At 32.3% G+C, this 27,243-nt stretch overlaps 2 protein-coding genes across 5 annotated transcripts; one reads left to right on the forward strand and one right to left on the reverse strand.

The window, feature by feature from the left end:
• The first annotated feature begins 13,420 nt into the window (after positions 1-13,420).
• On the forward strand, positions 13,421-19,364 carry LOC106428034. Of its 4 annotated transcripts, none has more exons than XM_013868774.3 (26): positions 13,421-13,828; positions 13,899-14,011; positions 14,088-14,214; positions 14,284-14,379; positions 14,455-14,523; positions 14,604-14,738; positions 14,814-14,882; positions 14,973-15,016; positions 15,111-15,270; positions 15,579-15,746; positions 15,896-15,980; positions 16,083-16,316; positions 16,421-16,518; positions 16,644-16,686; positions 16,786-16,943; positions 17,043-17,153; positions 17,283-17,351; positions 17,445-17,588; positions 17,709-17,783; positions 17,861-18,037; positions 18,123-18,208; positions 18,319-18,373; positions 18,463-18,588; positions 18,665-18,778; positions 18,862-18,981; positions 19,080-19,364. In XM_013868774.3, the coding sequence occupies exons 1-26, from the start codon at positions 13,709-13,711 to the stop codon at positions 19,143-19,145; spliced, it is 2,862 nt and encodes a 953-aa protein (XP_013724228.1). In that variant the 5' UTR covers positions 13,421-13,708; the 3' UTR covers positions 19,146-19,364. The 4 variants fall into 4 exon arrangements, with proteins under 4 accessions (XP_013724228.1, XP_013724230.1, XP_013724229.1 ...); XM_013868776.3 differs by having other exon boundaries at positions 13,422-13,828; positions 16,427-16,518; XM_013868775.3 differs by having other exon boundaries at positions 13,422-13,828; positions 15,582-15,746.
• Positions 19,365-19,396: 32 nt separating this feature from the next.
• On the reverse strand, positions 19,397-21,836 carry LOC106428036 (SEC12-like protein 2). Its single transcript, XM_013868778.3, has 10 exons — positions 21,511-21,836; positions 21,344-21,438; positions 21,007-21,157; positions 20,824-20,915; positions 20,644-20,740; positions 20,466-20,541; positions 20,249-20,369; positions 20,034-20,150; positions 19,875-19,942; positions 19,397-19,737 (listed from the first exon to the last, which is right to left on the reverse strand). The coding sequence occupies exons 1-10, from the start codon at positions 21,784-21,786 to the stop codon at positions 19,631-19,633; spliced, it is 1,200 nt and encodes a 399-aa protein (XP_013724232.1). The 5' UTR covers positions 21,787-21,836; the 3' UTR covers positions 19,397-19,630.
• Between the last annotated feature and the right edge of the window lie 5,407 nt (positions 21,837-27,243).

A 27,243-nucleotide genomic window follows, 5' to 3' on the forward strand; every position in this document is an offset into this window, starting at 1 on the left:
AATCAAATCTATAAAATTTCATAAAAATAAAAATTATGGCAATGAAATATTTATGTTATGACAACAAATCATGCGACGGCTCAGCCGATCAATGCAGAGTAATAAATAAATTATACGGCGGCTCGGCCGACCAATTAATAATAAACAGAATATAAGGCGGCTCGGCCGACCAATAAATAATAAACAGAATATAAGGCGGCTCGGCCGACCAATAAATAAATTAAATTACTAGTAAATAATATAGGCGGTATTCCGGCCATTATAACATAATATAAATAATAGTAGAGGCGGTATACCGACCATTATAACAGGGTATAAATGATACAAATAAATTTTACCGAATCGCAGAGTGATCGTGCTGATAACGTGTTATAAAATAACTTATGATTTTATAGTATTGAGAAATTTAAATAAGAGTAAAAATTTATACCCGTAGGAGAAGATAACACTGATATAGAGAGAGAGTGTTTCTTATTAAAGGGAAGAGAAGAGTTTTCAGTGTGTTTACAAACGAACGCAAACGTTCGTAGGAAATTTACTGTGCAAATAGTGCAGCGGACCCCACATCTTTTATATTTTCAACGAAAGCGGCTAATTTTTTCTTTTGACTTTAGTAACAGAAATAGAATTCTTGTGCTTTAATTATTTCCTATTTAAAATAAAGTTGACTAAAAGGCGAAAATGTGCATATTTAAAATAAACAATATTTTTCGAGCCACATAAAAGTTATAGAATAATAATGCTCGTTGTTACCCTGTTATTTTCTTATTATTTAGGAGATTAACTATTTTGTACAAAAAGTCAATTCATAGTTATTTTCGCAAGTGGCAAGCTTTCTTAATCAAATAATCAATGAATGGAAGCCTATCTGCCCTTTCTTACGCCATACAATCTAATCACAAAAGCAAGTTACATAAACCAAGTTGACCTCACTTGACAATGACGATTTATAAAAGAGCAGCTGTCTTAAGACTTCCTAATTTGACAGAAGAGGATGTACGGAACATAACAAGGACATAAAATCATATACATTCATAGAGTTTTTTTTTTTTTTTTCTGTAAACTGAGTTTTATTTATTTAAGTTGACATAAAGTCGTTAAGCATTTTTCCAGATGACATAAGTTATACAGATGTTTTGAAGACATTTGATATTTGGGGAATAAATGGTCAGACTACAATTATTGAGGCATCCATGTACTGTATTCGACAATACGCTGACATTGAGAAACGGGATACTTAAAGGAGGAGTAACTAATGACAAAATAATTGTGAGTGTGAGTGTGAGTGTGAGTGTGAGTATACGGTTGAGCATACATGTATTCGGATTCATTCCCAGTAGGATCCCGGGTCCGCATCTCTCAGGTAGATGAATTTTATGCCTATATATAGGTACCAATAGGTCCAATACGGATATGATCGATTCCAGTTCGGTGCTGCATGACCATTTAATATTTATATCATATATAGTTAAGGTATAAGAGTTGACATGCAAATTGAACTACAAGATTCCGATATTAAACAGTTATAAAATTGACACTGATGCAATTCGAATTTGGGTTGAATAGGCAACAACCACATTATCATTGTACCATTTCAACTTGCATGTGAACTCTTTCGTACCTTAACTATATATATGATACAAATATAACTTGACAATTTGGTTGTTGCCTATTCAACCGGTTTGTTGGTGGGACTTAATGGCATCACTTTTCAGCTTCTAGGTGAACCTGAACGAGTCTGACTTCGACAAGCATACCAATTCACCACCAATAACATGGCCTTGAGGCCAGAAAGAGAGATACTCGAACAGCGTCCTCGACTTTTGGGTCCACACCTTCGTCGTTCACCACATAAGATCCACGTAAACTTATAATCTCAAAATGTCCCGACAAAAACACAAAAAAATCTTTCGTTTTCCAGGTTTTAAAGCCTCGTATGTTTAAGAAGGCGCTGTTGTAGCGGGTGATATAACTAAACGAATTGTTTTTGTTTGGGTAAAAAACTGAGGAAATTGTTTATGTGCATCAATTTGAGATTTATAACGTTTGAAATAATGATGGACTAGATGATAACACGGAGTGAGTTTTTTATATTTATTTTTGTTCATTAAATGATTTTAACATTTTCCAACACTACAATCTTTATCGATTTTAAAATGACAAACAAATGTTGGTCTCTTAAACGTATCATTGCCGTTGAAGAATTAACGTATTACAGCTCATTTTAATTATAATACTTCATATGCACAAAAAAATTAAGTTTTGCGGCTGACACAAATCACCAAAACTAGATAGACAACATTTGATATAAAATGACGAAGAGGTTAAGTTTTCTGCTCTCGATTTGTTTACTATTGACTCCCAGTATGTGATTTCATTTTTCACCTCTATAAAATTGTGCTTTCGTTCTCGTTTCTGTTTCACTGATACGAGTTTTGTTTCTTTTTTCAGCTTCTTCTGTGAATTCGGTGAATTACATAAGTGTCAATTTAAGAAGATGGACATTTGTAAAAATTAGTTCCACTCCAGATATATACCTAAGAATCAAACTTTTGAAGAAAATCACCGGCAAATTCTATTCACATTTTAGCGTTTAAATCTAATATATCAAATTGTTATAGAATATAAGTGTAGACTCAAAATATAAATGTTTGTCTAGTATATATTCACCAGTTTGATGTAAAAATTAGGCATGGGCGTTCGGTGGTCCGTTCGGTTTCGGTCCGGGTGATTCGGATTTTTGGATTTTCGGTGTTATGCTCATAAGTACCATTCGGTTTTTACTAATTATCGGATCGGGTTCGGTTCGGTTCCTTCCGGGTTCTGTTCGGATCGGATTTAACCAATGCTTAAAATCGTACAAAAATATATTTTTAAAAACCTCAAAAATTGACAAAAAAGCTTACAATATATAAATTATTTACAAATCTAATTAAAAATTAGTTAAACTATCTAAATTAACTAAAATGTATTAAAAAAAACAAATAAAACAAACTACAAAAATATTTTGAATACTCTAAAATATCTAAATCACCTTAATATATATAAAAAACATTAACATATTTAACTAATTTCGGATATCTTCGGATCCTAATTCGGATTTTGGTTCGGTTCGGGTTATAACCAATGTCCAAAGTAGTAAGCTCATAAGTCCCATTCGGATATTTTTGTAAAACAGTTTGGATTCGGATTCGATTTTTCCGGTTCGGGTTAAGGTCGGTACTTCGGGTTGAGTTAAAAACGCCCAGGCCTAGTAAAAATCATCTAATTCTAGAACAACAAAACAAATTACTTATTTTATTAACCTATTGAGGTTTAATTACTTAACAGTATACCGATAAAAAAATATTATATTTAACCATTCTAGTATATTTAAACTATGTATAAACAAAGAACGGTTTGATTTATTAAATGATTAACCAGAAACTTATAATAAATAGTTCAAATCTCTCGTTCTTACAATTATAATAGCTAAATAGAGTATTAGGGAGAAAAAGTATTAGACGAATGATCAAATCTATCATTTTTCGAATAAACTCAAAAGGAGGTGATTGAAATCTTGTCATGATATTTAATTAAAAATATTTTAGAAATAAAAATCAAGAGTGAATTATTTAATCTGCATGAAATAATATATATAGTTCTTCCAATATTAAAAATCATTTCGACTTGAAGAAGTGTATTTCTGGGATTGTCACGGTCAAATAACATATTAGAAACCACATATTTAAAAAATAACTAGAGATCAATCCGCGCACCCGCGCGGGTATTGGTTCATACATTTTTATACATTGATATTTATTTTTCATAATTAGTATTATATATTTTAGATGGATTGTAATATACATAATTGTATTAAAAAACATGGACTAAATCGGGTAATATGATTATTTTTGGTACATGTATCCGAACATGTTTCAGATACATTTGTTATTTAGATATTTTTTTAGGTTTCTATACATCAGAACTGAACTCATCAAGACCCAGAAAGACCCAACTCAAAACTCACATATAAATTTATAATATTCAAGCGGAGCCTAATTTCAAAAACAAATCCGAAAAAAACAATTCATACCTAAATGGATAGCCAATGTTCATGTCTAACTGATTTTATAAACTAATAAAAAGACTTTTTATTTAGTAAAATAATTATATGGAGCAAAAAATTAAGTGAAAATAAATGTAATACATTTTTAGTATTTTGGTTTAAGTTATTATTTTATTCACAAAAACATGTCTTTGAATTATGTTTTTGGCTACATAATTTCCACCGATTGAAAGTAAATAAATATAAAAATTTAGTAAAACAAACTAAACCAAATGTTTAACCGTATACAAAACTCAGTTATTTTACATTTTTGATTTTTTAATTGGCACAAAGTTAATATTGATTAACCAATAAATAAAAAGCTGCACTATTATTATTATGGTAATATAGTTAATGATATGATGTATTGTTAAGGTAATATAATTAATGAAATGTTAAACTGAGTAAAATATGAAAAGATAATTAATGTAATTATATTAATGAAATTACTAAAAAGACACTATATTTTTTTATACTGATATCCTTGTTTCCAAACAATTCTCATTTATACTACTATCCATGTTTCCAAACAGTACCAAAAAGTAATTCAGTTTTAATAATATAGACTAGATGATAATCAGCGCGCAAGTTTTTTATACTAATGTTTATTTATTAAATGGTTTCAACATTTTGCAACACTACAATCTTTATTGATTGTAAAATGACGAATACAAATGTTGGTCTCTTAAACGTATCATCGTTGTTGAAAAGTTATATTACAGTTCATTTTAAAAATCATTAATATTCATGTTATCAAAAAATAGAGAGGGTACAAAAATTTTTATCAAGTAAAGAGAGAGGGTACAACAAATGTTATCAAACGTGTATTATTCATAATCATTAATTGTCATATATATGTTAATCATATCAGGTAATTCCATATTTTTTTTATTTAAGGACATAATTGAGAATATTCTTGTGTGCACTACTAATCAATTTGATAGTTACTTTAATAAAAAAAAATAGATTTTGACCCGCGCTTTCAAAGCGCGGGATAACATTTTGGTTAAATGTTTTGATTTAACAATTACCAATTTTTTTGGTCTGAATTTTAATTTTTGAGTTTTGACATACTTAACTGAAAGTAATTTATTTTAACTTCTCATAGTAATAGGCATTCGAGTTTAAGGTACGTGTGAGTTAGGGTTATTCAGTTTTCAAGTTATTGGGGTTGGGGTTTTAGGACCCGTTTAGGAGAACCATGCATTTTTCGAATCAGATCGATTCTGGTGATGTGTAGTCCGAGTCAGGTTTTTATTTTTTTTATAAAACCGAAGTGAATCAAATTAGAAATAGTTTGGATTTAATTTGAATTTAAAGCCAAAAATTCCAAAAAAAACGCTCAAAACCTGAGTTAAACCTGGAAAACTGAAAAAAACCAGGTAATTCGTGTAATTTGGGAGGGGGTTTGGATTTTTTTTATTATGTTTAAATGTTTGGATACCCGTTTGATTTTCAGCTTGGTTTGAGCTCTTTGGGTTTAGAGAAATAGGAACCATTCATATTTCTGTAAATCACAGTTACGAATGAGATGATTTAACAATAAATACTTTCTCAATATATAGGATAGTTTATCATATAATATATATATCTGAAATAAAATATATTAGAATATAATTAAAATAAGAATATTTTTTGGAAACTTTAAACTACAAGTCTATTGAATAATACAATATTTTTTGGGTTATAGGTTGGGCATTGAAGACGTTTAAAAAAAAAATATTTACTTATTACTATAATAGAACAAACAAACAAAAAATATTTTTAGGTTTCAAATTTTAAATAAACAATTGGCTAACTTCAAAATTATGAAACTTATAGTAGAACAATAATCAATTATTTATACACATTTTTAATTTAGAATTAACTATAGATGAAATTCGTTCATTCTGTATCTAAATGTACATTTGTTCATTCTGAATTGAAAAGTTTAAATGTTGAGATATAATTTTACCAAGATATTTGAAATGCTTAAAGAATTTATTGCAACGTCTAGAGTAATATAGGTAGATAGGTAGTGTATTATATTATATGTTGCCTATATTATAGATAGTTTCTTTACTAAAGTATGAAATGTTTACAATTATTTGATGACATATATTTGAAGAATATAATTAATTATAATTCTGTAAACTTAGAAAGGGCTTAAGTATTTCGTTGAAAGGGAAAAGGAATCAAGTAATATATAGTTTATAGAAATAAAAGGTATGTCATGGAATAATTTCAGTAATTAAAAAATATAGATTTTAAATAAGGCAAAAACATGGTCGTATAAAAGGGTCACTTGATTTTTGGATAATTCAGTTTATAATTAGTATTTAGAATATTTGATCATTTTAAATCTAAAAATAATCAATATTTTTAGGTATACAAAATGTATTTTGGATATTTGGGTACCCATTCGATTCTCGGTCTTAGTTCGGCTTTTATGTTCGAGAGAAGTATAAATGGTTCTAGATTTTGACCAGCGCTTTGAAAGCGTGTGATTATTTTGGTTGACAAATTTATTAATCGTTTGTTTGTTCATTAATATGTTAAGGCATAGGTGTTTGGTTTTTAGTTTTTGGTTTGGTTCTAGCCTGTTTGGTTTTTAAATTTAAGAGATATTTTGAATTAAAACTCTAAGTATTTTGCTGTTTATAATAATGAATTTTTATTACATTTCCCTGATAGTATATAAATAATTAAATTACTATGTAAAACATAATTTTATATACTTGAAATATTTAGTAAATAATGAAAATTTGGAAGGATATTCTTAAAGTTGGTATATATTTGTTAAATTTCTTTAATCTCTGCTAAAACAATATTTGAGTTTTAATAATAAAGATCTCAATCTAGATTTTCTCCCATAGTTGACCAAAAAAGGATTTTTTCCCATTTCTTTTTAAATATTAGATTTGCTCCCCTTTTCTCTATTTATGGTGGTTGCCCGTAGAAGTTGAAGACAATATATATTGTTAGTATCAAATATCTTTGAAGATAATAGGAGGTAGCTTATAATATTAGTCATAAAACTAATAACAATAATAATAATATTAAAACATTATACAAAACCTACAATATGAAAATGTCTGATATAGTTTGTTGTTTTCAATAGCGTTGACATAACACGGTGGGCTAAATTAGTTCTTAATTATAATAAGCTAATTTGGTTCTTATGTTATAAGACTCCTGTCATAATAGTATAGATAAGTTAAAAAATATGAAGCCTACAATGTGAAGATGTATGATATAGTTTGTTTTCAACAGTGTTGACATATCACCTAAGAAAGATCTGCCTTTTTAAAAGGACTGAAATGGTTTAGGGTTAAATTACAAAGTCACTGCTTTCAGATCATCTGCCTTTTTAAGAGGTCTGAATTTGTTATGAACAGAGAGTAGACACTCATATGAAAGTAATTTAATCAAAGAAAAATCTTTTTATTGTTGGTTGAATACGCACAAACCTTTTTTAGGCATATACTGTTGAATTATCAGCTTGCTGGAGCTGGAATCCTTTGCTTCATCATTTGTGACTGAAATTTTCTCCCTCGGTAAACAAAAACAAAAAAAATTCACCATCAAATCATGTACATCGATTAACTAAACCTCAAAAAAGAAAGGTCGTTAACAAAATTAGAATCATTAAATTTTACAAAGAAAAACAAAGGATACGAAGACTTGCAGAGTAGCCATCATGATATTTGATTGGATTTTGGTCTAAAGACCTCGTCTATGATCTGAAGCATCATTTTTATTAGACTCGCTATTTTGACTCTTTTCAGTCAATTAAAACAAACGCTTCTTCACATCCCTTTCGTTGCTTGAATACTAGAAAGACACTGAGTAAGCGTCGCCGCCGCAAGAACTCCATTTCACGATCTGCCCAATTATCTTACAACTGTTCTCGTTGAAAATAATCTTCTCTAGCAGTTGTCTAGATTGAGGAAGAGTGGGAGAGATTTAAGGTAAACAAAATAAGTTAAATATATTTCCTAACAAATTAAAAGCAGCGATTCCTTAAAAAATAAAAGAATTTAATTGAAATCATAGCTTAAAAATAATTCAGTGGCATAAGGTTGTAAATACTTCAAAACTTCAAGGGTACTTTAAAAAAGATCCTTCAATTTTAATAGTATTGATATAATATATATTTATGTGGACTAACTTATTTTTCTAAGGATTCTATGAACCATCCTAATGATGACACGTGGCTACAAAAACATGTTGTAATGCTCGAGGATTAATATATAGGAGATTTGTATACATAAAAGTATATACCTTATAGTAAGCACACAAATCAAAACCAATAAATTTTGTTTATTTACAATCTTGTTTTTGGTAAATAAATCAAAACAATCATTTTATTTACTTTATATCGTATATAATTAAACTTTAGTGATATTTACATAGATATATATATATATATAGTATATTTTAACATAAATATTTATTATTGACACTTCCTACTCATATGATTTTATTAACATTTGTATATTTGATGTAACAAAAATTTAAACCGTTAATCACAAAACTTTTAATGTGAGATTTTTCAATACAAATTTGAAAATTAAAATATTAAGACCTCGATAAATTTTCAACGGAAATTTTGAAATTAACATATTTTATGTTTTTATATTTTATATAATTTAATTTAAATGATATTAATATATATATATATATATAATATGAATATTTATTAATTAGTCTTCATATTCAAACGATTTATGATCATTTGTTTCTAGCTTGAACAAAAAAAGTGAAACCATTGATCACAAAATTTTCAATGTGAGACTTTTACCATTTTAACAATTTATAGTTTTTTTTTAAAAAGTTAAAATATAACATATATGAAAAAATATAATTTTTATTATATGCTTAATGTGATTGTTTAATTTTTTTAATAATATAAAATTAAACCAAAAAGAGAGAAGATTCAAAAATTGTTATCAAATATTTGTTATTCATAATCATTAACCTAATATGTAATCATATTAGGTAATTCTGTAGTTTTTATTTAAGAAAATAATTGAAAATATTCTTTGTACACTACTAATCAATTTGATTGTTAGATTAATAAAAAAATAGAATATATATATATATATATATATATATATATATATATTTATATGGACCAAATTATTTTTCTAAAGATTTTAAGAATCATCATAATGATGATACGTGGCTATGAAAACATGTTATAATGTTCCAAGATTAATACACAGAGGATTGGACCAAATGATCTATGAAAATAAGATTTTTAATTAATTTAGAGACTAAAATATATATACATATTAATCAGTTAAATTTTGGAGGTTGAAAACTAATGTCTCTTGCGATCTTAATGATTAACCCCGACAATGTAAAAAGGATTCCAAGTATTTGCAGTAAAAAGGAAAAATTCGAAACAATATTATGCGAGAAAATAAAGAAAAATAGATACATACATTTTGAAACAAATTCATGATTAACAAAACAAAATCATTCGTTATTGGGATCTATCAACTAGATAGATTTGACCTGAATCATTAATATGACTTTTTTTAAAGCTCCAAAATTTAAAATAATTTTTAGTCTAATGGTTTATACTTATTTTTAGAAAACTCTTTTCAAAAGAGTCGACTAATTCACCTTCTAAATTCATGCATTTTTCATATATGACATAATATAACATATTTACGTAATAAATTTATTATTTTACTGTGTTAGACTTGTGTATTCGGTGAATGTGATATATCATATTAAAAAAATGTTTTCATTATAATTATAAAAAAAAATTATTTTTTAGACATGCCTTAGGTCCCTAAAATCCTTCTCACGGGCTGCCTGAATCTCTAAACTTATAAAGTACTCATATTAAAACATTATTATTTTTGAAGAAATACTTAGTTGAGAAACGTGTGATACAGATGACCTGACCTTAGATTGAAAAGAGTTTACGAAACTTCACTTCTCCTCCTCACTAATGGCATGAGATGCAAAAGCGAATCCAGCTGAAGTGTTCATCCACTCACCTAATTTGATCAACCGAGTTAAAAGATTTCTCATAATCAGAATTTATGTCAACTATCCAGTACATCTTTAAAGTACATCTCTAATCCAGCTCTATTTGATCTATATGTTTTTAAATAAAAATACCATTATATAAGTGAATTTGTTTAGTATATATTTTTGTAATAGAATTCTACTATTTTTTTTTAACAAAAATATGTATATATAAAAATGTTATTTTCATCTTTAAATATAGAGACGAAAAAAATATTTTTCTATATTTTTCATCTAAAATAGAAAAATTTTGTTATATAATCAAACATCGAGTAAAACCATTTTTAGAGTAAAAAACTATATTTAAAAAAAAAAAAATTGTTGATGTATATATTGGAGATGATCTTACATTCCAATGACCAACACTCGTACTTATCTAAACACAAATAATATCACACGTAAATTAGCACAATCTAACTAAGACATACAATCATCTATAGCTTGTAGCATCTAAACATGTGACCTACGAATAATATCCAAGCTCATGCTCGGAGATGAATTTTTACATGTTTTCTTGCTCTGCATAGTTTAAGAGTGAGAACCGATTGTTTTCTCCTAAAAGCAACACAAAACACAAATTTAATTGTCTTGCTACTATCTAGCAAATTTTTTTCTTAACTAGCTATCAATAGTTAGATTTATATTGTCGAAGTATTCGAGAAGATAACTATTTTTACGTAATATATTTGACATATACTATCAACTTTCGTTTAATATACTTATTTATGTTATTCAATATTAGAAAATTGATTTAGACTTTAGTTAAAGCATCTTACTTTAAAACCAAAACTTAAATTTAAATATAAATATACGAATAGTAGTAAAATTTTATTAAAACAAATAAAACATTTATCTAATTAAAACTAAAAATAATAAATAGAGGTTTGTATTTAATTTAGGACTTCTGATAAATTGGAGAAAAAAACACTTTCAACTTTTGTTTGTCCCTTTAGAACTTTTGATATTTTTGACAATTCTTGACATGTTTTACCTTTTTTTATGGAAAAATAGTAAACTGAATCTTAAAAATGTAAAAAAAATATGAAAACTATTGGATACATAAGTATGAAAACATATATGTTTAATATTTTTTTTTAAAGAAGCGGAATCATATTTTATTTTATCTTCTAGCTATAGTCAGAATACTCATTCTGGTTATCTACCTAGTCTAGAAATTGGATACATATCCAGAGTATATAACGTAAACTAACATTTCTTGTATATTCTAACAAAGCTAGAATTCGTTACATTATAATAAAAAAAAGATGTCTTCAGTCTACCTACAGCTTGATAACGACGTATACCCACAACTCAATGATATACATTATCTATATTATGTGTCATAACTTTTTTTACCTTTTACCATATGTGACGCTTAAGGAAGAAAATGTTTCTCACCTACTCTACAGTGTTCTGCGTAAGGTAGGATACATATTATAGGCAAATCCAGATATATGAAAACTTCCATATTCGGTTAAAGATGTTTCCTAAATCTAAATTAAATATACCCTAAATCTCTCATAGAATATTTTTTCCCACTTTTTTCTCTTCTTCCCACGTTCTTTTTCTCTTAGTTCTTTGTGTTTCTCTCTTCTTTATCGACATAATACAACATGGTTCTAATCTATGTTAAATCTGGTGTATGGATGTCTCTAGCCATATCTTCTCTATTTTGGTACGACAGCCCAGAAGAGTACAAACAAGTCGCTCATGTCAACTCAGAGTCTGATGGACAGTATCGCTTAAGAACATCAACAGATCGTAATCATAATAGAGGTTTTCATTGGTTCATCTTCAAGGTTTGAGATCAGTAATCATGTTCTTGAATTTCAATATCTTTTCAAAATTAAATCTCTAAGCAACAATTGCAAATCAGATGAGAATACAAAAAAAGTTAAGATTAAAGTTTCTTGGGTTTAATGGTGGTTGAAGTTCTTTTTTTCTTCTCTGCCGCTGTTGATTTCTTCTTTTCACAATTTTAGCTTTCAATTTTACACAAGACCTCACCAAAAGATCAACTGACTCTATGTTGTGACTCCTAAAAGATTCTTGTTTGATGTCATTTGCAGCAAGAGATGCTTGAGCATGTCCCTATTAATCTTCTTATCCACTCAAACAGCTAACAAAATGTCTCTTTCATGTTCTTTTAGCATTACATCTAAGTTTCCTCCTGCAAGAGTTAATTTTCTCTGTTTTTTCTCTGTTTTTTTCATTGTCACCCAAACACATGGCAAACCAAAAAAGAAATTGATTAGCCCACAAAAGTTTCACTGCGAAACAAAGACAGTCATGATTAAGATGTTCTTACCAGTGGTTTCTTTCTCTTTTGTAAAATCTTTGGATTAAACCAGAAAAACGTGGTGACCCATCACCATCTTTTTGTTAGTAAACCACCGTTAATTTGCTATAGCAAAATGTGATGAATCTCTGGTGTTGGACCCAATTTCGGTCAATACATTAATGGACCGCGACCAAAGATATGGGCCGTGAGGAACTAAGGCCCATAGCAAGTGTGCGAGCTCGAGGCGGAGCCATCGAAGTCCCGAAGATCGCGGAACAAGAGACGAAGATCGCAGAGCAGTTACGAAGGTCACGAGGTCGACTTACTATAAAGGAAGGAGAACGGACATGAAGAGGGACACGTTGAAAACCCTAGAGAGAGCTACACACATACTTCGACCTTGTTTTCGTCCCAATCTTGGATCCTTTCTTCTCCGATCTCATTTATATCATTTGATTTAGTTCAACTTATTGTATTCGATCTTATTCATCAATAAAGTCCATTTTTACCTACTGGAAACTGTTTACATCGTTGTATTTTAAAGATATCGTTGCCTACATCATTTGTCTTCCCTAGATCAAACTCCCGATCACTATTAAATATTTAGTGTAGATTTTAGGTTCTACATCTGGCAGCTACCGAGTCTGAGAACTTTGTCAGCTGGGCAGTTCTGGACTTAGAGGAGGATACAGATTCAAACCTTTTATCTATTTTATCTTTTTTATTTTATAAAATTATATTAAGAAATCTAATTAAAATATCTAAATATAATAAATAAAATATAATTTAGATTAATTTGAGGTATAATGGTATTTACGGAAATCAAAATCCTAATAAAAAAAATGTAGATAAAGTTTTAGAGATACAAATCCAAAATTAAAAATGTCTCCTTTTTTTCAAATTTTCCTTAATTTAATCAATAAGTTATAATAAATATTTAGACAAAAAAAAGGTTATAATAAATAGAGGTTTCCTTTCGTCAACCTACATTAATAAAACCTACATTAAATTCAGTTATAATTTTTCTTATTTTCTGGGGGCACTCGAGTCCTCGTACAGTTGAAGCCAGACGGGGAAGGAAGAACAAAGCGGGAGACTTCATGCTTGCAAGCAAAGTGTTCCTCAAAAACATAAAAGCAAAGGATAAAAACCAACAAAATTAATAAACAAATAAATAAATAAAGCAAAAGAAAAGTTGAATTCATTCTGATTTTGTTTTTCCCCTTAAATTAATTTCCGATTCCAAAAATTGTTTACCGTTTACTCGATCTCACCCCCTTTCGATCCGACTCGATTGCTCCGATCATCGCCCCATGGACGACGAGGTTGTTCAGCGAGTTTTCCAAGAGGGAGGACGCGATTTCTTCCAGCAGCAGCCTTCTACTTCATCCTCATCCTCTTCTTCGATTCTCCAGTCTCTTCCTCTTCATGTGGTACGCTTCGATTCTTCAATCTCCTCCTAGTTTTCAAATAGTCATCGGTGTTGATTACTGTTTTTGTTAGGCCTTCGATCATGGATATTACCTGTTGGTTAAGTCTATTCAAGAACTCAGAGAGAAGAAGGACGGCATTGTTACGGTTGGTATAGGTGGACCTAGCGGCTCTGGTAAAACTAGGTAACGATACTTTGAAGTTTAGGTTGAAAGATGTTATCGTAGTCAAGCTTGATTTCATGTTTTTGTGTGCACGAAGCTTGGCAGAGAAAGTCGCATCTGTGATTGGATGTCCTGTGATTGCCATGGAGGATTACCGTGACAGTATGGACGATGGAAATGAATTGGAAACGTTAGATTTTGATGCGTTAGTCCAGAATCTGGAGGTATTTTTGATTCTTAAAAATCGGTAGAATGACACTTAGGTTGAGTAACTCTTCTCTTACTGTGAATAGGATTTGATCAAAGGGAAAGATACTCTTGTTCCGGTGTTTGATTTCCAGCAGAAGAGGCGTGTTGACACGAAGATGGTGAAGGCATCATCTGGAGTGGTAAGTCAGAAAATGTTATTTTTGGCTATGGTTTAGCTATGGCTGTTATGTTCTTTTGGCTGTGGTTTATTGTAGGTTATTGTTGATGGGACGTATGCCCTTCATGCTAGATTGCGCTCCTTGTTGGATATTCGGGTTGCAGTGGTAAGATTTTCACATTCACTGGTATGCTAAACTATAAGGAAATGAGCATATTCTTTTTCTTTACTCTCTCTGTTGATTAGGTTGGTGGCGTTCACTTTAGTCTCCTCTCTAAAGTCCGTTATGATATTGGGGATTCGTGTTCGCTTGATTATCTTATCGACAGCATCTTCCCATTGTTTAGAAAGCATATTGAGCCAGATCTTCATCATGCGCAGGTTGTTTTTTCTTCTTCTTTTCCTCCTCTTTATGTGTTCAGAGGTTTGACTTATTTGTTTGTTGTGAGTGTGCAGATCAGAATCAACAACAGTTTTGTTTCATCATTTCGGGAAGCCATATACAAACTGAAATGCAAAAGTGAGGTCTGTAGTTTCTTTCGATTGCTAAATTTTCCAGCTGCACTCTAGATTTATATAATAATGTCAACCACTTAACTACAGTTCATGTAACAGATAGTAACTTCTTTTGCTCAAGGAAGTGAAGTCCAGAAGGATAAGTAAGAAGGATTCTTCTAGCATGTAGGAATGGTTTAAGCTTTTTACTGGATCTTCATATGCATGCTAACATGGTTTTCCTGGTGCTATTTTCAGTTTTATTGAGATGTACCTCAGACCTCCTTCTGCAAATGAAGAGGCCCGTATAAATGACTGGATTAAAGTTCGTCAAGCTGGTATAAGGTACTATCTGTCGCTGGGGGACCAAAGAATTGTCGACAAGCATTTCATCATCCGGCCGAAAGCTGAGTTTGAGGTGAGTTAATACATGCAACTACTGCTGTGTTTGGTGTGTCTGTCTTTCTAATTCTGTAAATCTTTATGGAATTGAAGTTAGGTTTAGGTCTTATTCTTGGTGGAAAGGATAACAATAGGGATTGAGTGATGTAGAATTACAATGTTTATGGTTTCTGGTGCAGTATTTTTCCTCGATTTTGTTAATTTCTGATAGTCTCTGCTGAAAAGCATCATGGCTATGGTCCTAATGGCAGCCAGCTTGAACATATCTTTTTTAAAGATATTCCTCACAACGCTTCTCTGGGTGACTTGGTTGCTATTGTCTAGCAGGTTGGTCGGATGACACTTGGAGGATTGCTAGCTTTGGGCTACAATGTTGTAGTGAGTTATAAGCGAGCTTCAACTGCTGTGAGCTATGGTAATTTATCCCTGTCACGTGAAACGATTGACACTCTTGGAGAGACTTTCCTGGTACTGAGAGGGACAGACAGGAAGGTAATAACCCTCAATTCTCTCTTAAAACAATACATCAATCTTCAATTCAGAAAAGTCCTTATAAAGCATTATTGTCACTAGCAATTAAATCTCGCTTTTCATCAGTCTCCATTTTGCTATATATGTTTAATAGATGTTTTTTCATGTAGAGTGTGGGAGCTGAAGCTCTGAGAATGGGTATTAGTGGGCCCTGGATCACCAAATCATACCTGGAACTGATCCTTGAAAGTAAAGGTCAGTGAATATCGATAAAGCATGCTTGTTTCCACTATGTTTCATTTCTTATGTTTTTCAGTGTAACATAATATTAATTCTGCAAGCTAACCCTTGTTGTAGGTGTCCCACGCTTGAATACACCTCCACTTTTGCAGCAGTCTCCTGTAACCGTTAACCAGGAGAAGCAAATTGTTGCACCAAAACCAATCCGAACTACGCCAAACATTGTCACCCGCCTTGAGGATTTATCGCAGCCTTGGACCCGATCTCCGACCAAATCTCAAATGGAACCAATGGTTGCAACTTGGCATTTCACCTCTTTTGATGCACCTCATTCAGTAAGCTCTGGTGTAGGTATGTTCGTCTTTCTTTTAAGATGGATATTAGTGTTATGTCTTATATAATGTGTACCAGTGGTATTATCGTTGCATTTATGCTTAGACTTTCTCATCAAGCAGCCACAGATTCCTCTTTCAGGGATAATATACGACTTGTTCCTATGCCTGATTCATACGACTTGGACAGAGGGTTGCTTCTTTCCGTTCAAGCAATACAGGTAAGAGATAGGAGGAATCTCTTTCTTTTAAGTAGAATAGCTGCTTCCTCTTGCAGATATTATTTCCACCGCAAAGACTTTGCTCTTTCTAGTAAGGGTTGTTTTGCTTATGATTATGGTTTCAGGCGCTGTTGGAAAATAAAGGACCACCTGTTATTGTGGGAATAGGTAACATTTCTTGTTCGCTGTTTATATCGTTTTACTTTTAAGGTTGAGCCGAAAATCTATTTCTTACACTATATGTTTGTCACATTGCTTTCATTGAAGGCGGTCCTAGTGGGTCTGGTAAGACTAGCTTGGCTCATAAAATGGCAAATATAGTTGGATGTGAAGTGGTTTCCCTTGAAAGTTACTTCAAGTCTGAGCAAGTCAAAGATTTCAAGCATGATGACTTTAGTTCCCTTGACCTGCCTTTGCTCTCAAAGGTAACGCTTTGGTTTGGGAATATTAAAGTATAAGGTAATCTCGTTAGCCTTTGGGTTAGTTTTATTGGATTTAAAAATCTCTCTCTACTTCATTTGCAGAACATTGCTGACATAACGAACAGTCGAAGAACAAAATTGCCTGTATTTGACCTGGAGACTGGTACCAGATGTGGCTTTAAGGAACTTGAAGTTTCTGAAGAGTGTGGTGTGGTTAGTGATCCTACTCTTCTCATATGATATTTTGGATCATGTGATATTTTCTCTTTCAAAATGGTTGTTGCCTTTGTTTTCATTTCAAGCGTAGTTATTAGATTATTTTGACATATCATTGCTGTTTAGATCGTCTTCGAGGGGGTTTATGCGTTGCATCCAGAAATCAGACAATCTTTGGACCTTTGGGTTGCTGTTGTAAGATTCTTTTCTGCCTCATTGTTCCTTTTCTTCCATTCATCTTGTTTTCTTATCAAGAACAGACTAATTTTCTTACGATTCATGAAACAGGTGGGAGGTGTTCATTCACATCTTATTTCCAGAGTCCAGAGAGATAAGAGCCGTGTCGGGTGTTTCATGTCTCAAAATGAGATAATGATGACCGTATTTCCAATGTTCCAGCAACATATTGAGCCACACCTAGTGCATGCACACGTGAGTACACTTGAGACTCTAGATTTCACCTACTAATATTGTGCTCTACTCTTCTTTGCACTTTATGTTCTATAGAAGTGATGATCTCTGCCTCCGTACTTACATTTCCCAATAATTCAGGTCAAGATTCGAAATGATTTTGATCCAGTTCTCTCGCCAGAGAGCTCTTTGTTTGTTTTGAAGAGCAATAAACAGGTAGGTGATAAAATATAACACATTAAGAGCTTCCTTAATTTACAGAAACACTCACCACTTGTGATGTCATTGATAAGGTTCCGTATCAGGATATTCTCAGTATCCTTGATTCCACGAAATTCTGCAGCTCCGTTCAGAATTTTATCGATATATATTTCAGGCTATCTGGGCTTCCCGCCAATGGGCAGCTGTCAGATAGTGACTGCATACGCGTTAGAATCTGTGAGGGCAGGTTTGCTGTGCTTATACGTGAGGTATGCTTTTAATCTCTAGTTTCATGATTATTAATCAGTGCATTTATTAATTATGTCTCATGACTCTTTCTGTACTGTGTCACAGCCAATTAGGGAAGGGAACTTCATCATTCAGCCCAAAGTAGATTTTGACATTAGCGTAAGTACTGTGGCTGGTCTTCTTAATCTCGGGTGAGCATGAAATCAAATAAGTGTTTTTATATCTGTCAGTCATCCTCAATAGTTTTCTGTCATCACATTCCATGAGATGATCTATATATATGCTGTATTTTTCGTTTCAGGTATCAAGCAGTGGCGTATATCGAAGCCTCTGCCTTTATTTACCAAGACGGAAAGGTAAGTATCTTGTTTGAAAGTGCGAAACAAGCTTCTTGAGATGAATATGGTCCAATTAAGTCTCCCTTTTAATTTTTTGGCTATTGAAGATTCTGATTGAGGTTGATCATCTCCAAGATGTGCCAAGTCCATACATACAGATCAAAGGCGCAAACAAAGAAGCTGTGACTGCTGCTGGTTCAGCTCTCAAACTGGATGGTTCATACACAACAAAGGTTCCATTTCTTTCTTCATTTCCTTACATGTTATGCGTAATTAGTCTCTTATTCCCTCTTGTTTTCTTGAATGAAGAGTTACCTTCAAATAGTTTTGGAAAGACTACCACCAGTTCAGAGAAGTTCAAGTGGAATCCATACACAGCAAGCAGCTCGGTTGCAAGAACTTGTGGAATTCATTCAATCTCAGGTAATCAAGTAGTCTCTGCTTTATCTCCTCTGCTCTCTTTATTCTGTGTTCTCTGTCTAAAATGGTTTTCATTGCATTTGAAGGGAAGTAGTAACAGTACGTCGGAAGCATCACCAAGAAGAGATGGTTCTTCCATAGACAACGTTTTGGACGATATGCAGTCAAGAATAAAACGACTCGAACGTTGGCACACCATCAATACGGTATGGCATCAAAAGTTAATCGTGTTTAAAAGACATAAATAGAATCCTTTTTGGTTTATTATGTATGATTACAAATAAAACATATGGTGGAAACACAGGTACTATGGACATTCTTGATGTCTGCGCTCGTTGGTTATTCTCTCTACCAAAGGAAGCGCCAGTAATCTTAAATCCGTTCTTATTAATTTGCTTTTTCCAATAATCTAATCACCGAAAAAAAAGAAGAAAGGTTATATGCTAACCTGTGTGAATTGTCAATATATATACAAGCTCCCACTTTTATTTTATTTTTCTCTTTGTGGTTTATTCAGTCTTCGAACATTGTAATAATTATTGTTATGCTATTAAATCAAAGAAGAAAGATGGAAGTTTTTTCCCCAAAAGTAATGTTTGCGTAATGTTTTAGTTCAATGAGAAACATAAAAGGGTTTCGTTGAAACATATAATATCGTAGTTTACTGCTTACAGTGTTAGTTTACATTATTATGACATAAAAAAGCAATCGAGTTTCTCGTAAAGGTGAGGAAGAACCCCTTCGAATTTTTCTCACAACACAAACGCAAAAAGCTATGGCTAAAAAAAGAGAGAGAGAGAGCATAAGATACGTTGGGGTTTCAAGCCATTCGGATGTATCGTCTTGTGGGGTCACTTAGAGGCTATTTTCTTTGCCTATGATCCCCTTTGCCATCAAGAAATAATAGGAAACCACGTATAGCAACACGCACAACAACAACATCACCAGCCAGTTTACTCCCTCTACAATTTCATTAACAAACGCACAGCGTTAGGTTTGTAGAAATATCTTTATAACTTAGTCTGTGAATTGTATTCTTGGTACAGTTTGGGTAAAGTAGTAAGATGGAGAGAAGAAGATTAATCATAAATATACTTACGTTTTTCAGGCGTTTTTTCAATGACAGTTAGCTTTGCCCTTGAGTCAAAAGATACCGACACTAAGCACCTGCAAGACCAAGTCCAGATAGTGAGTTCATTATCATTGAATCGGTAGCTGTGCAGTGAAAGATAGATACTTAATGAGTAGAGAAAAGCACCTTGAATCAGGGGAGAAAGTCAGTGCGGTGACCAAACCGAGATGAGCTTTCTTTACCAATTGGTGAGTCTTCATTTTTGTTGAATCAATTATCAAAACATCCCCTTCCATGTTTCCGCTGCATTGAGAGAAAAAGTTATGACAACCAAAACTAGAATTAGTATTAGTTCTTCTATCTGTTTGGTCACAAAAGTGCGTAGAAAAAGTAAAACTTACAGTGCAAGAAGCTTCCCATCAGCTGAGACATTAAAGGCAGATATAGAGTAGTTTTTCATAAGCTTTGAACGTCTTCTTTTCCATGTTGTTGTATCCCATGTTATAATACTCCCACCACGTTCTACGCAACAAAACAGATCAGTTGTAATCGCTAGCTCTGACATATAAAAATGGATCTAAAATTATATGTTCTTGCACTGTCAGAATGTAAGTTTACCAGTGTTTGCAGCAATGTAAAGAACTTCATTGCCTGCATTGTCGACGGAGAATCTGCAGTAGGCAAACATCTCATCCTGCATTGTAATACTCAAATTCATTAAAATTTGAGTACAGATAATGTTGGAAGTATGTATACAAAGTTTAAAGATAGAAATAGCAAAAAAAAACCCACTGACCTTCTCCTTTGATAGACTGGCAATGGCAGCAGAAGCATTTACGTCCCAAACCCGACAAAGTGGACCTCCAAGAGATACAAGAAACTTACCACTTTCGCTGCAAAACGAAAAATATCAGTAGCAGGCAACTAGTTGTACAATTATTGTTCGAGTGGCCTTATTTGATAGTAGAAAGCACACCTGAAAGTTAAGTTTTTCACTGATGCATGTGCCTTAGACTCATCAAGTAACGTTTTCATACAAGGCCATTCAAAAATCCTCAAAGTCCCATCCTGTACTGCATCAAAACAAAAATTGCATAAGAACCACTAACGTCTCTTCCCTCCGTTACATAAAATAGACTGAATCTAAGAGCTTTCCTACCTCCCCACCAGCAGCAAGCACAGACCCTTCCTGATTAAACGCCAAAGCTAACTGCTGTCCAACGTCTTTCAACTCATTAATCACTTCCTCTCCCTCTTCACCACCCTGATCACCCTCTCTAGGACTTATAATGCTCTCCCAATCAAACCGTCTGTGTATCAAGAGAACAACAAACCCCCATCACATCCCTTGAAACTTCTCTCTACTAACCAAACCACACTAAAGTCTTTTGCATACAAACTTCAAAGTCACATGCATTCAACACTTAATACCACCGATTCTAACAAAAAAAGCTAATAAAGTTCCAATCTTTGAAATAGGATACGAGATGACTCACTTGCAACTGTTAGGCAATGCGCAAACAAGACCACCTCCACGAGGATGAACAGCCATCCTGTAAGGCAGATCAGTACCAAGCACAATCCTACCAAGCTGAAACAAACGATCGTTAAGCATACAAATTCTTACAAAACATATAGATCTGATGATGCATGCATTACTTACAGGTTGTTCAGCGAGAGATTTGGTGTCGAGATCAACACGACAGATTACGATGACATTCTTGATCCCGCTTCTTCCCTCTCCACCTCCTCCGGCCAGAACGATGCAGCTCCGGGAGGTCGACGACGAAGACTCGCCGCCGACATCTTCGGAATTGTCCTGATCCTTGTCGATTTTCGATCTGACGGTTTCTTCGGGGATCCAGTCGGCGGCGTAGATCGGGAAGCCGTAGGTCTGCGTATTCGACGGTTGATTGCTTTCTGGAGTTTGATTCGCCATTCTTCCTCAGTTGTTTGTTCTCCCTTCTCGAGCTCAGTGCCAAGTCTTCTTGTCTGATTCGTAGACACGAGAAAGGAACTTTAGTGGGCCAGGCCCATTATAGCATTTAACAGACCCGGTTCACGGGACAGAGACGGGAAATTATTACCGGACTCGGTTAAAGATGGCGATACAGAGACGGTGAGATGAGTACATTTGTTGTAACTTTGACTCCAGGAAAAAAAAAAACATTTGTAACTTTCTTATTTCTGATATACATATGTGTGGAAGAAATTGAAAGAATTTAATTAGCTGTATATGTTTTTAAATCCATTTAATTTTTCATCATTTGTAAAAGAGGAGTCAGTTTCAAGGATATGAGCTACTGGAGTGTTGTTTTTGGTTTTCTTTTTTTTGATTCGCTGCATTGAACCTTCTCCCATCCTTTGATGGTGCTTATGTTTTTTCAAAACTCTATAATGAAAAAAAAAAAAAAACAAATTTTCATATAGTTAATTTTACTTCAACCAGAGCAAACTAGATGTTAATAAACGGAATAAGTAGAATTAAAAGAATGATAATTAATGGAATCTAATGAAATTGAATTAGTGTCTTTTTAATACTGTTTGGTTTCAAGCCATAAAAATGTAAAGTTCAAACAACCAGCTTAGAAAAAGTTTTAAAAAAAAATCACCACTAGGTGATATAAAGAGTTCAAAAGAGCATAAAGATAAAATCCGCCAAAGATTAAGAAAATACTAACCAATAGACTAGTTTTTGTACTAATTCTCAAGGCGTAAGCAGTACTGACCAGCCTCTTCATTGAGTAGTTGTTGCAGCCAAAGAGAACATAACGACCCAAGGAGGACTGTGATCTCTTCTTATCGCTTTCACTCTATTTTGCAAGTGAGAGTAATGCGACGTGTACAAGATATCATCAAAAGCATGAACGAATGGGTATAAAGATGACATGGTTATGTCGCATGTTTGCCATCGATATGGAAGATCCAAAATTAGGGACTAAATTGTTAAAACAAAAGCTCATATCCTTGAAACTGACTCCTCTTTTATCCACAGTAGCGGCTTGAGAAGAACTCAGATTTTGGGGATCCGTCTCTATAAGATAAGTTCCCACCAATTATGACATATAATAGCCTGGCATTGACCATTAACTTATTAAAGAAAAAAAGGAAACAACCTGCCACCGAAACGTCGAAGAGGTTAAGAAAATCAACAAAACACAAAAACCGTTGCTCCACAAGGATCTGGAACTTAAGAAAAAACCGTCACTCCACAAGGAGCCAACAACTCTCAGAAACTCATCGGATGTGCTCGTCAGCTATCAGATCTGACCCAAGAAAAACCAAACTCAACTCACCACAACCACAAAACACATACAAAGAATACAAGAGGGTAACAGAGATGAACATGAGAAAAATGGAGAAGAAGAAACAGCCGTCTCCCCACATGAAACACTAGTGTATATGATTAGTACTAAAATTAAGAAAGCATGAAACACTTAATTGTACTCATCTTACAAGAAGATGATAGGTAGATGGTCTTCTACCTCTTCGTATCCGAGTTATTCTCTACTAAGAAATGAGAGATTGAGTAGGGAATAGAGAGAAGTATGCCTTATGAAAGTGGAATTAGTATCTATACTATTATTTGAGAAGTGAATTTTCTTACATGTCATACTTTCCATGATTTTAGGATAAATCATTAATTTAATTAATATCATTATCTAAATTTTATTTTAATATATATATATATATATATATATCATGATATTTAAAATAATTAATAAACATTAACTTATTCAACCGATATATACTATTATTTTTGAAAATATTTTAATATATACACTATAATTATGATATTTAGGTTATAAGTGAATTTGCTTACTTCTCATATTCTCCATAATTTTAAGTGATTTTGTTTATTTGTCATGCTTTCCATAATCTTAATAAATAATTCTAATGATTTAGCTGATAATTTATTGAGAATAACAAAAAGATATCATAGTTAAATTTATATTATATTTACTTTACTAATATTATATAGGGCAAATCTCCAAAATAGCACATTTCTAAGTTTATATCACAAAAATAGCACTCCAAAACTAAAATGACCAAAATAGCACATTTCTAAGTTTATCCTTTGAAAATTTTAATTTTTTAATTTTTCAAAATTTGAAATCTTATCCCCAAAACCTCATTTCTCAACTCTAAACCCTAAACCTTAAACTCTAAACCCTAAACCCTAAACCCTAAAACCCTAAACCCTAAACCCTAAACCCTAAACCCTAAACCATAAACTCTAAACTCTAAACCCTAAATCCTAAACCTCACCCTTTAACTCTAAACCCTAAGTTTGTGATTTTTGATAAAACATTAAGTGCTATTTTTGTGACTTTTGACCTTGAGTGCTAGTGTGGGAACAAAAACTTGATTTAGTGCTATTTTTGTCTTTTTCTCTATTATATATATATATATATATATATATATCACATAAGATAGAATAAATCATCTATTTTTTAAGATAATTTTTGTTGGACAGTCAAAATTAATCATTGTGATAATTTCCGAAAAGAGTTGCCAAAGATTTCTAAAATATTAATAATATTATTTGCGAATGAATTATTTTGCTCTCACATTTAAATGTTAGAGGCTTACATCGTTTAAAATCTTTATTAACTTTAATAAATGATTAGATTTTAATATATATATATATGATTACCCATAATTAAAAAAAAATCATTAGTTTGATAATAATCATTATCTAAAAAGATTCTATATAATGTTATCCAAAAATATTTTACATTATAATTTTTTAAAAATAAATATAAATCCATGTATATTACGTAGTAAAATATATTTTATTAAAATAGAAAAAAATATCATATATAAAAAAATTAATACTTAATTAATTATCAAATATTTCAAAAGCATGAAAATAATTTATTTTAATGGTTTTGAATTGATAATAAATCTATTTACAAATTTTTGTAAAATTATTAAGCCCACAAGTGCAGGCAAAATACCTAGTTCTATTTATTCCAGAACTATTTTAACATGAAATGATTTTCAAATGAATGTTGTTTTATTTTGGAATGGCAAGGAAAAATATGAAATGAGATGGAATAGTCATTACTTCTTGTGGAATGAGAAGGAATTAAGCATTTAAAAAGTTTATATTCCAAAAAACACATTCGAGTTGTCCCCTTGATAATGAGTGATCCATCAAAAATTATTTTTGAAATTATACGAAAAAAAAAGATAAAACGTAGAAAAAGTTTACGTAGTGATTGAAAAGTTCATAAACAAGTTTTCTAAAATTTCCAAAATAAATGCAGTGATGAATTTTTCAAACCCATAAATTGAAAGAAAAGATGTGAAAAATCTAGATGATGGTACGTGAAAAAGTTACACAAACACCAAGATTATAACTTATGGTGTAAGTCTCCTGTTTAGTTTTTTTTTAAATTAATTCTGAAACTGGAAATCGCTTTTAATTATTATTTTTTAAACACTACATGATTTTTTTGCATTTCGCAAAAGTAGTGTTGCTGCGAGTGGAAAGACAGCTCTCCAAGCTTATTTGGATGAACCTGCACTAGATATGGATAGCTTTGAAAGTTTGGATATTCTCAACTGGTGGAAAGATAATACTCATAGCTTTGGTGATTTGCCAGCAATGGCTTGTGATCTGCTTAGCATTCCGATCACAACAGTGGCTTCAGAATCCTCATTTAGCATCGGTTCGAGAGTTCTGAACAAATACAGGAGCCATCTACTTTCCAAAAATGTGCAAGCTCTGATATGTAGTAGAAATTGGCTAAAAGGATTTGAAGCTTATGAGTATGGTAAATTATTCACATTATTATATATTTTAGGGTGCCATGTTCTTTAAATCTAATTAGCTTCGATTTTTTTTTAATATTTCCAGAAGATGAAATAGTTGGTGAAGAAGAGACAGTACCATGGTCTGATGATGAAGTTGAAGAAAAAGAAACTTGATTTTATTTTGATTTAGTGTTTTTATTTTATTTACATTATGGATTTTGTGGCGCTCTTTTTCCCTTGTCGGGTTTTGTCCCAATAGGTTTTCCCGATAAAGTTTTTACTGAGGCCACGTTACATTACTTGGATTTGATTATTTGGATTTGCCATCGTTACTTCATGTCATTCTTATGCCCTTCGCAAGAGAAACGTCCACTCATGTTTTAAAGTAGTTTTTTCATTAAAACTCCTTAATGCAATCAAATATGGTTTGTATGCAAAATACATAGATTACTATACCATTACATAACCTTCAGCTGATCGACTTATTCTAACCCATTTATATGACACAGTTAAGTTAAAACACTGAACTGAAGTTACTCATGTTATGTCCTCGTGTTGTTTCTTGAAAACAAAGCTACAACGGTTTCGATCAGTTTTGTTTTAATGTTATGTCTCTTCTGTAAAACATTGATTCCATATACTAATATGCATTATTTTCATGTCGGTGTTTGGTATGCAATGTTCACGTGAACTGACATGCAACGATCAAGGAGGAGAATGATATGAGCATATGAAGGACACTTTCATTCTGATCTATAAGCTTAAGGACCTGAGGTTAGTCTGTTCTAATTTTTTTTTTTGTCGCTTCCATTGCTTGTGATAAGAGCTGATAGACTTTAGGTTTGCATTGCTTGTGAGCTGATAGAATGTAGGTTTGCATTGGTTGTGAATAGTTCTCTTACGTACCAATTACTGATTGAGTCTGAATGGTTGTGTTCTCATCTCTATTGGTCTCTTTTTTCTTGCACCATGCACAAGTGTTGATGAAGATCGGAGTCCCGCGGGCCTGTACCGCTAAGGCCTGTGTAAGTTGCGGGTCGGGATTGGTCAGCACTTCTAGAGACCGTGTCCCGCGCGGGCCTGTACCGCCAAGACCCGCATGGAACTTGTACCGCGGCGGGGCGGTACAACCCAATTGCCAACTCTAATTATAAGAACTTTTCTTCTTATTAGGTTTAGAAACTCTCTCAAAAATAAATCTTTCAATGTGTTTCTCTTGATGAAACATCTCTCCATGAGAACTCTTTATATAGGACGAAGCTACATCATTTCCTAATAATAATATGGAAACATTCATAAGCTTGATATGTTTTCTTTTTTTCTTAACCCATCAAACTTCACTTTAATGAGTTAACTTGCTCCTCAAGTTAATTGGAATTATCCAACATTCTTCCCCTTAGTTCCAACTTGAATCTTAGGTATGTTGATCTTCTGAACTCCGATGAACTTTTGCATTCCTTCGAACTTGATCCTTGCCAATGGTTTAGTGAGTATGTCTGCCTTCTGCTCCTTCCCAGGTACGTGCTTCACTTCGATCAAGTCGAACTCCACACATTCTCGAATGAAATGGTACTTCGAGAGTATGTGTTTGCTTCTACTGTGAAACACCGGGTTTTTGGTAAGGGCTATCACT

The sequence above is a fragment of the Brassica napus genome, chromosome C2 (assembly GCF_020379485.1).
Source record: "Brassica napus cultivar Da-Ae chromosome C2, Da-Ae, whole genome shotgun sequence".
Taxonomy (NCBI): domain Eukaryota; kingdom Viridiplantae; phylum Streptophyta; class Magnoliopsida; order Brassicales; family Brassicaceae; genus Brassica; species Brassica napus.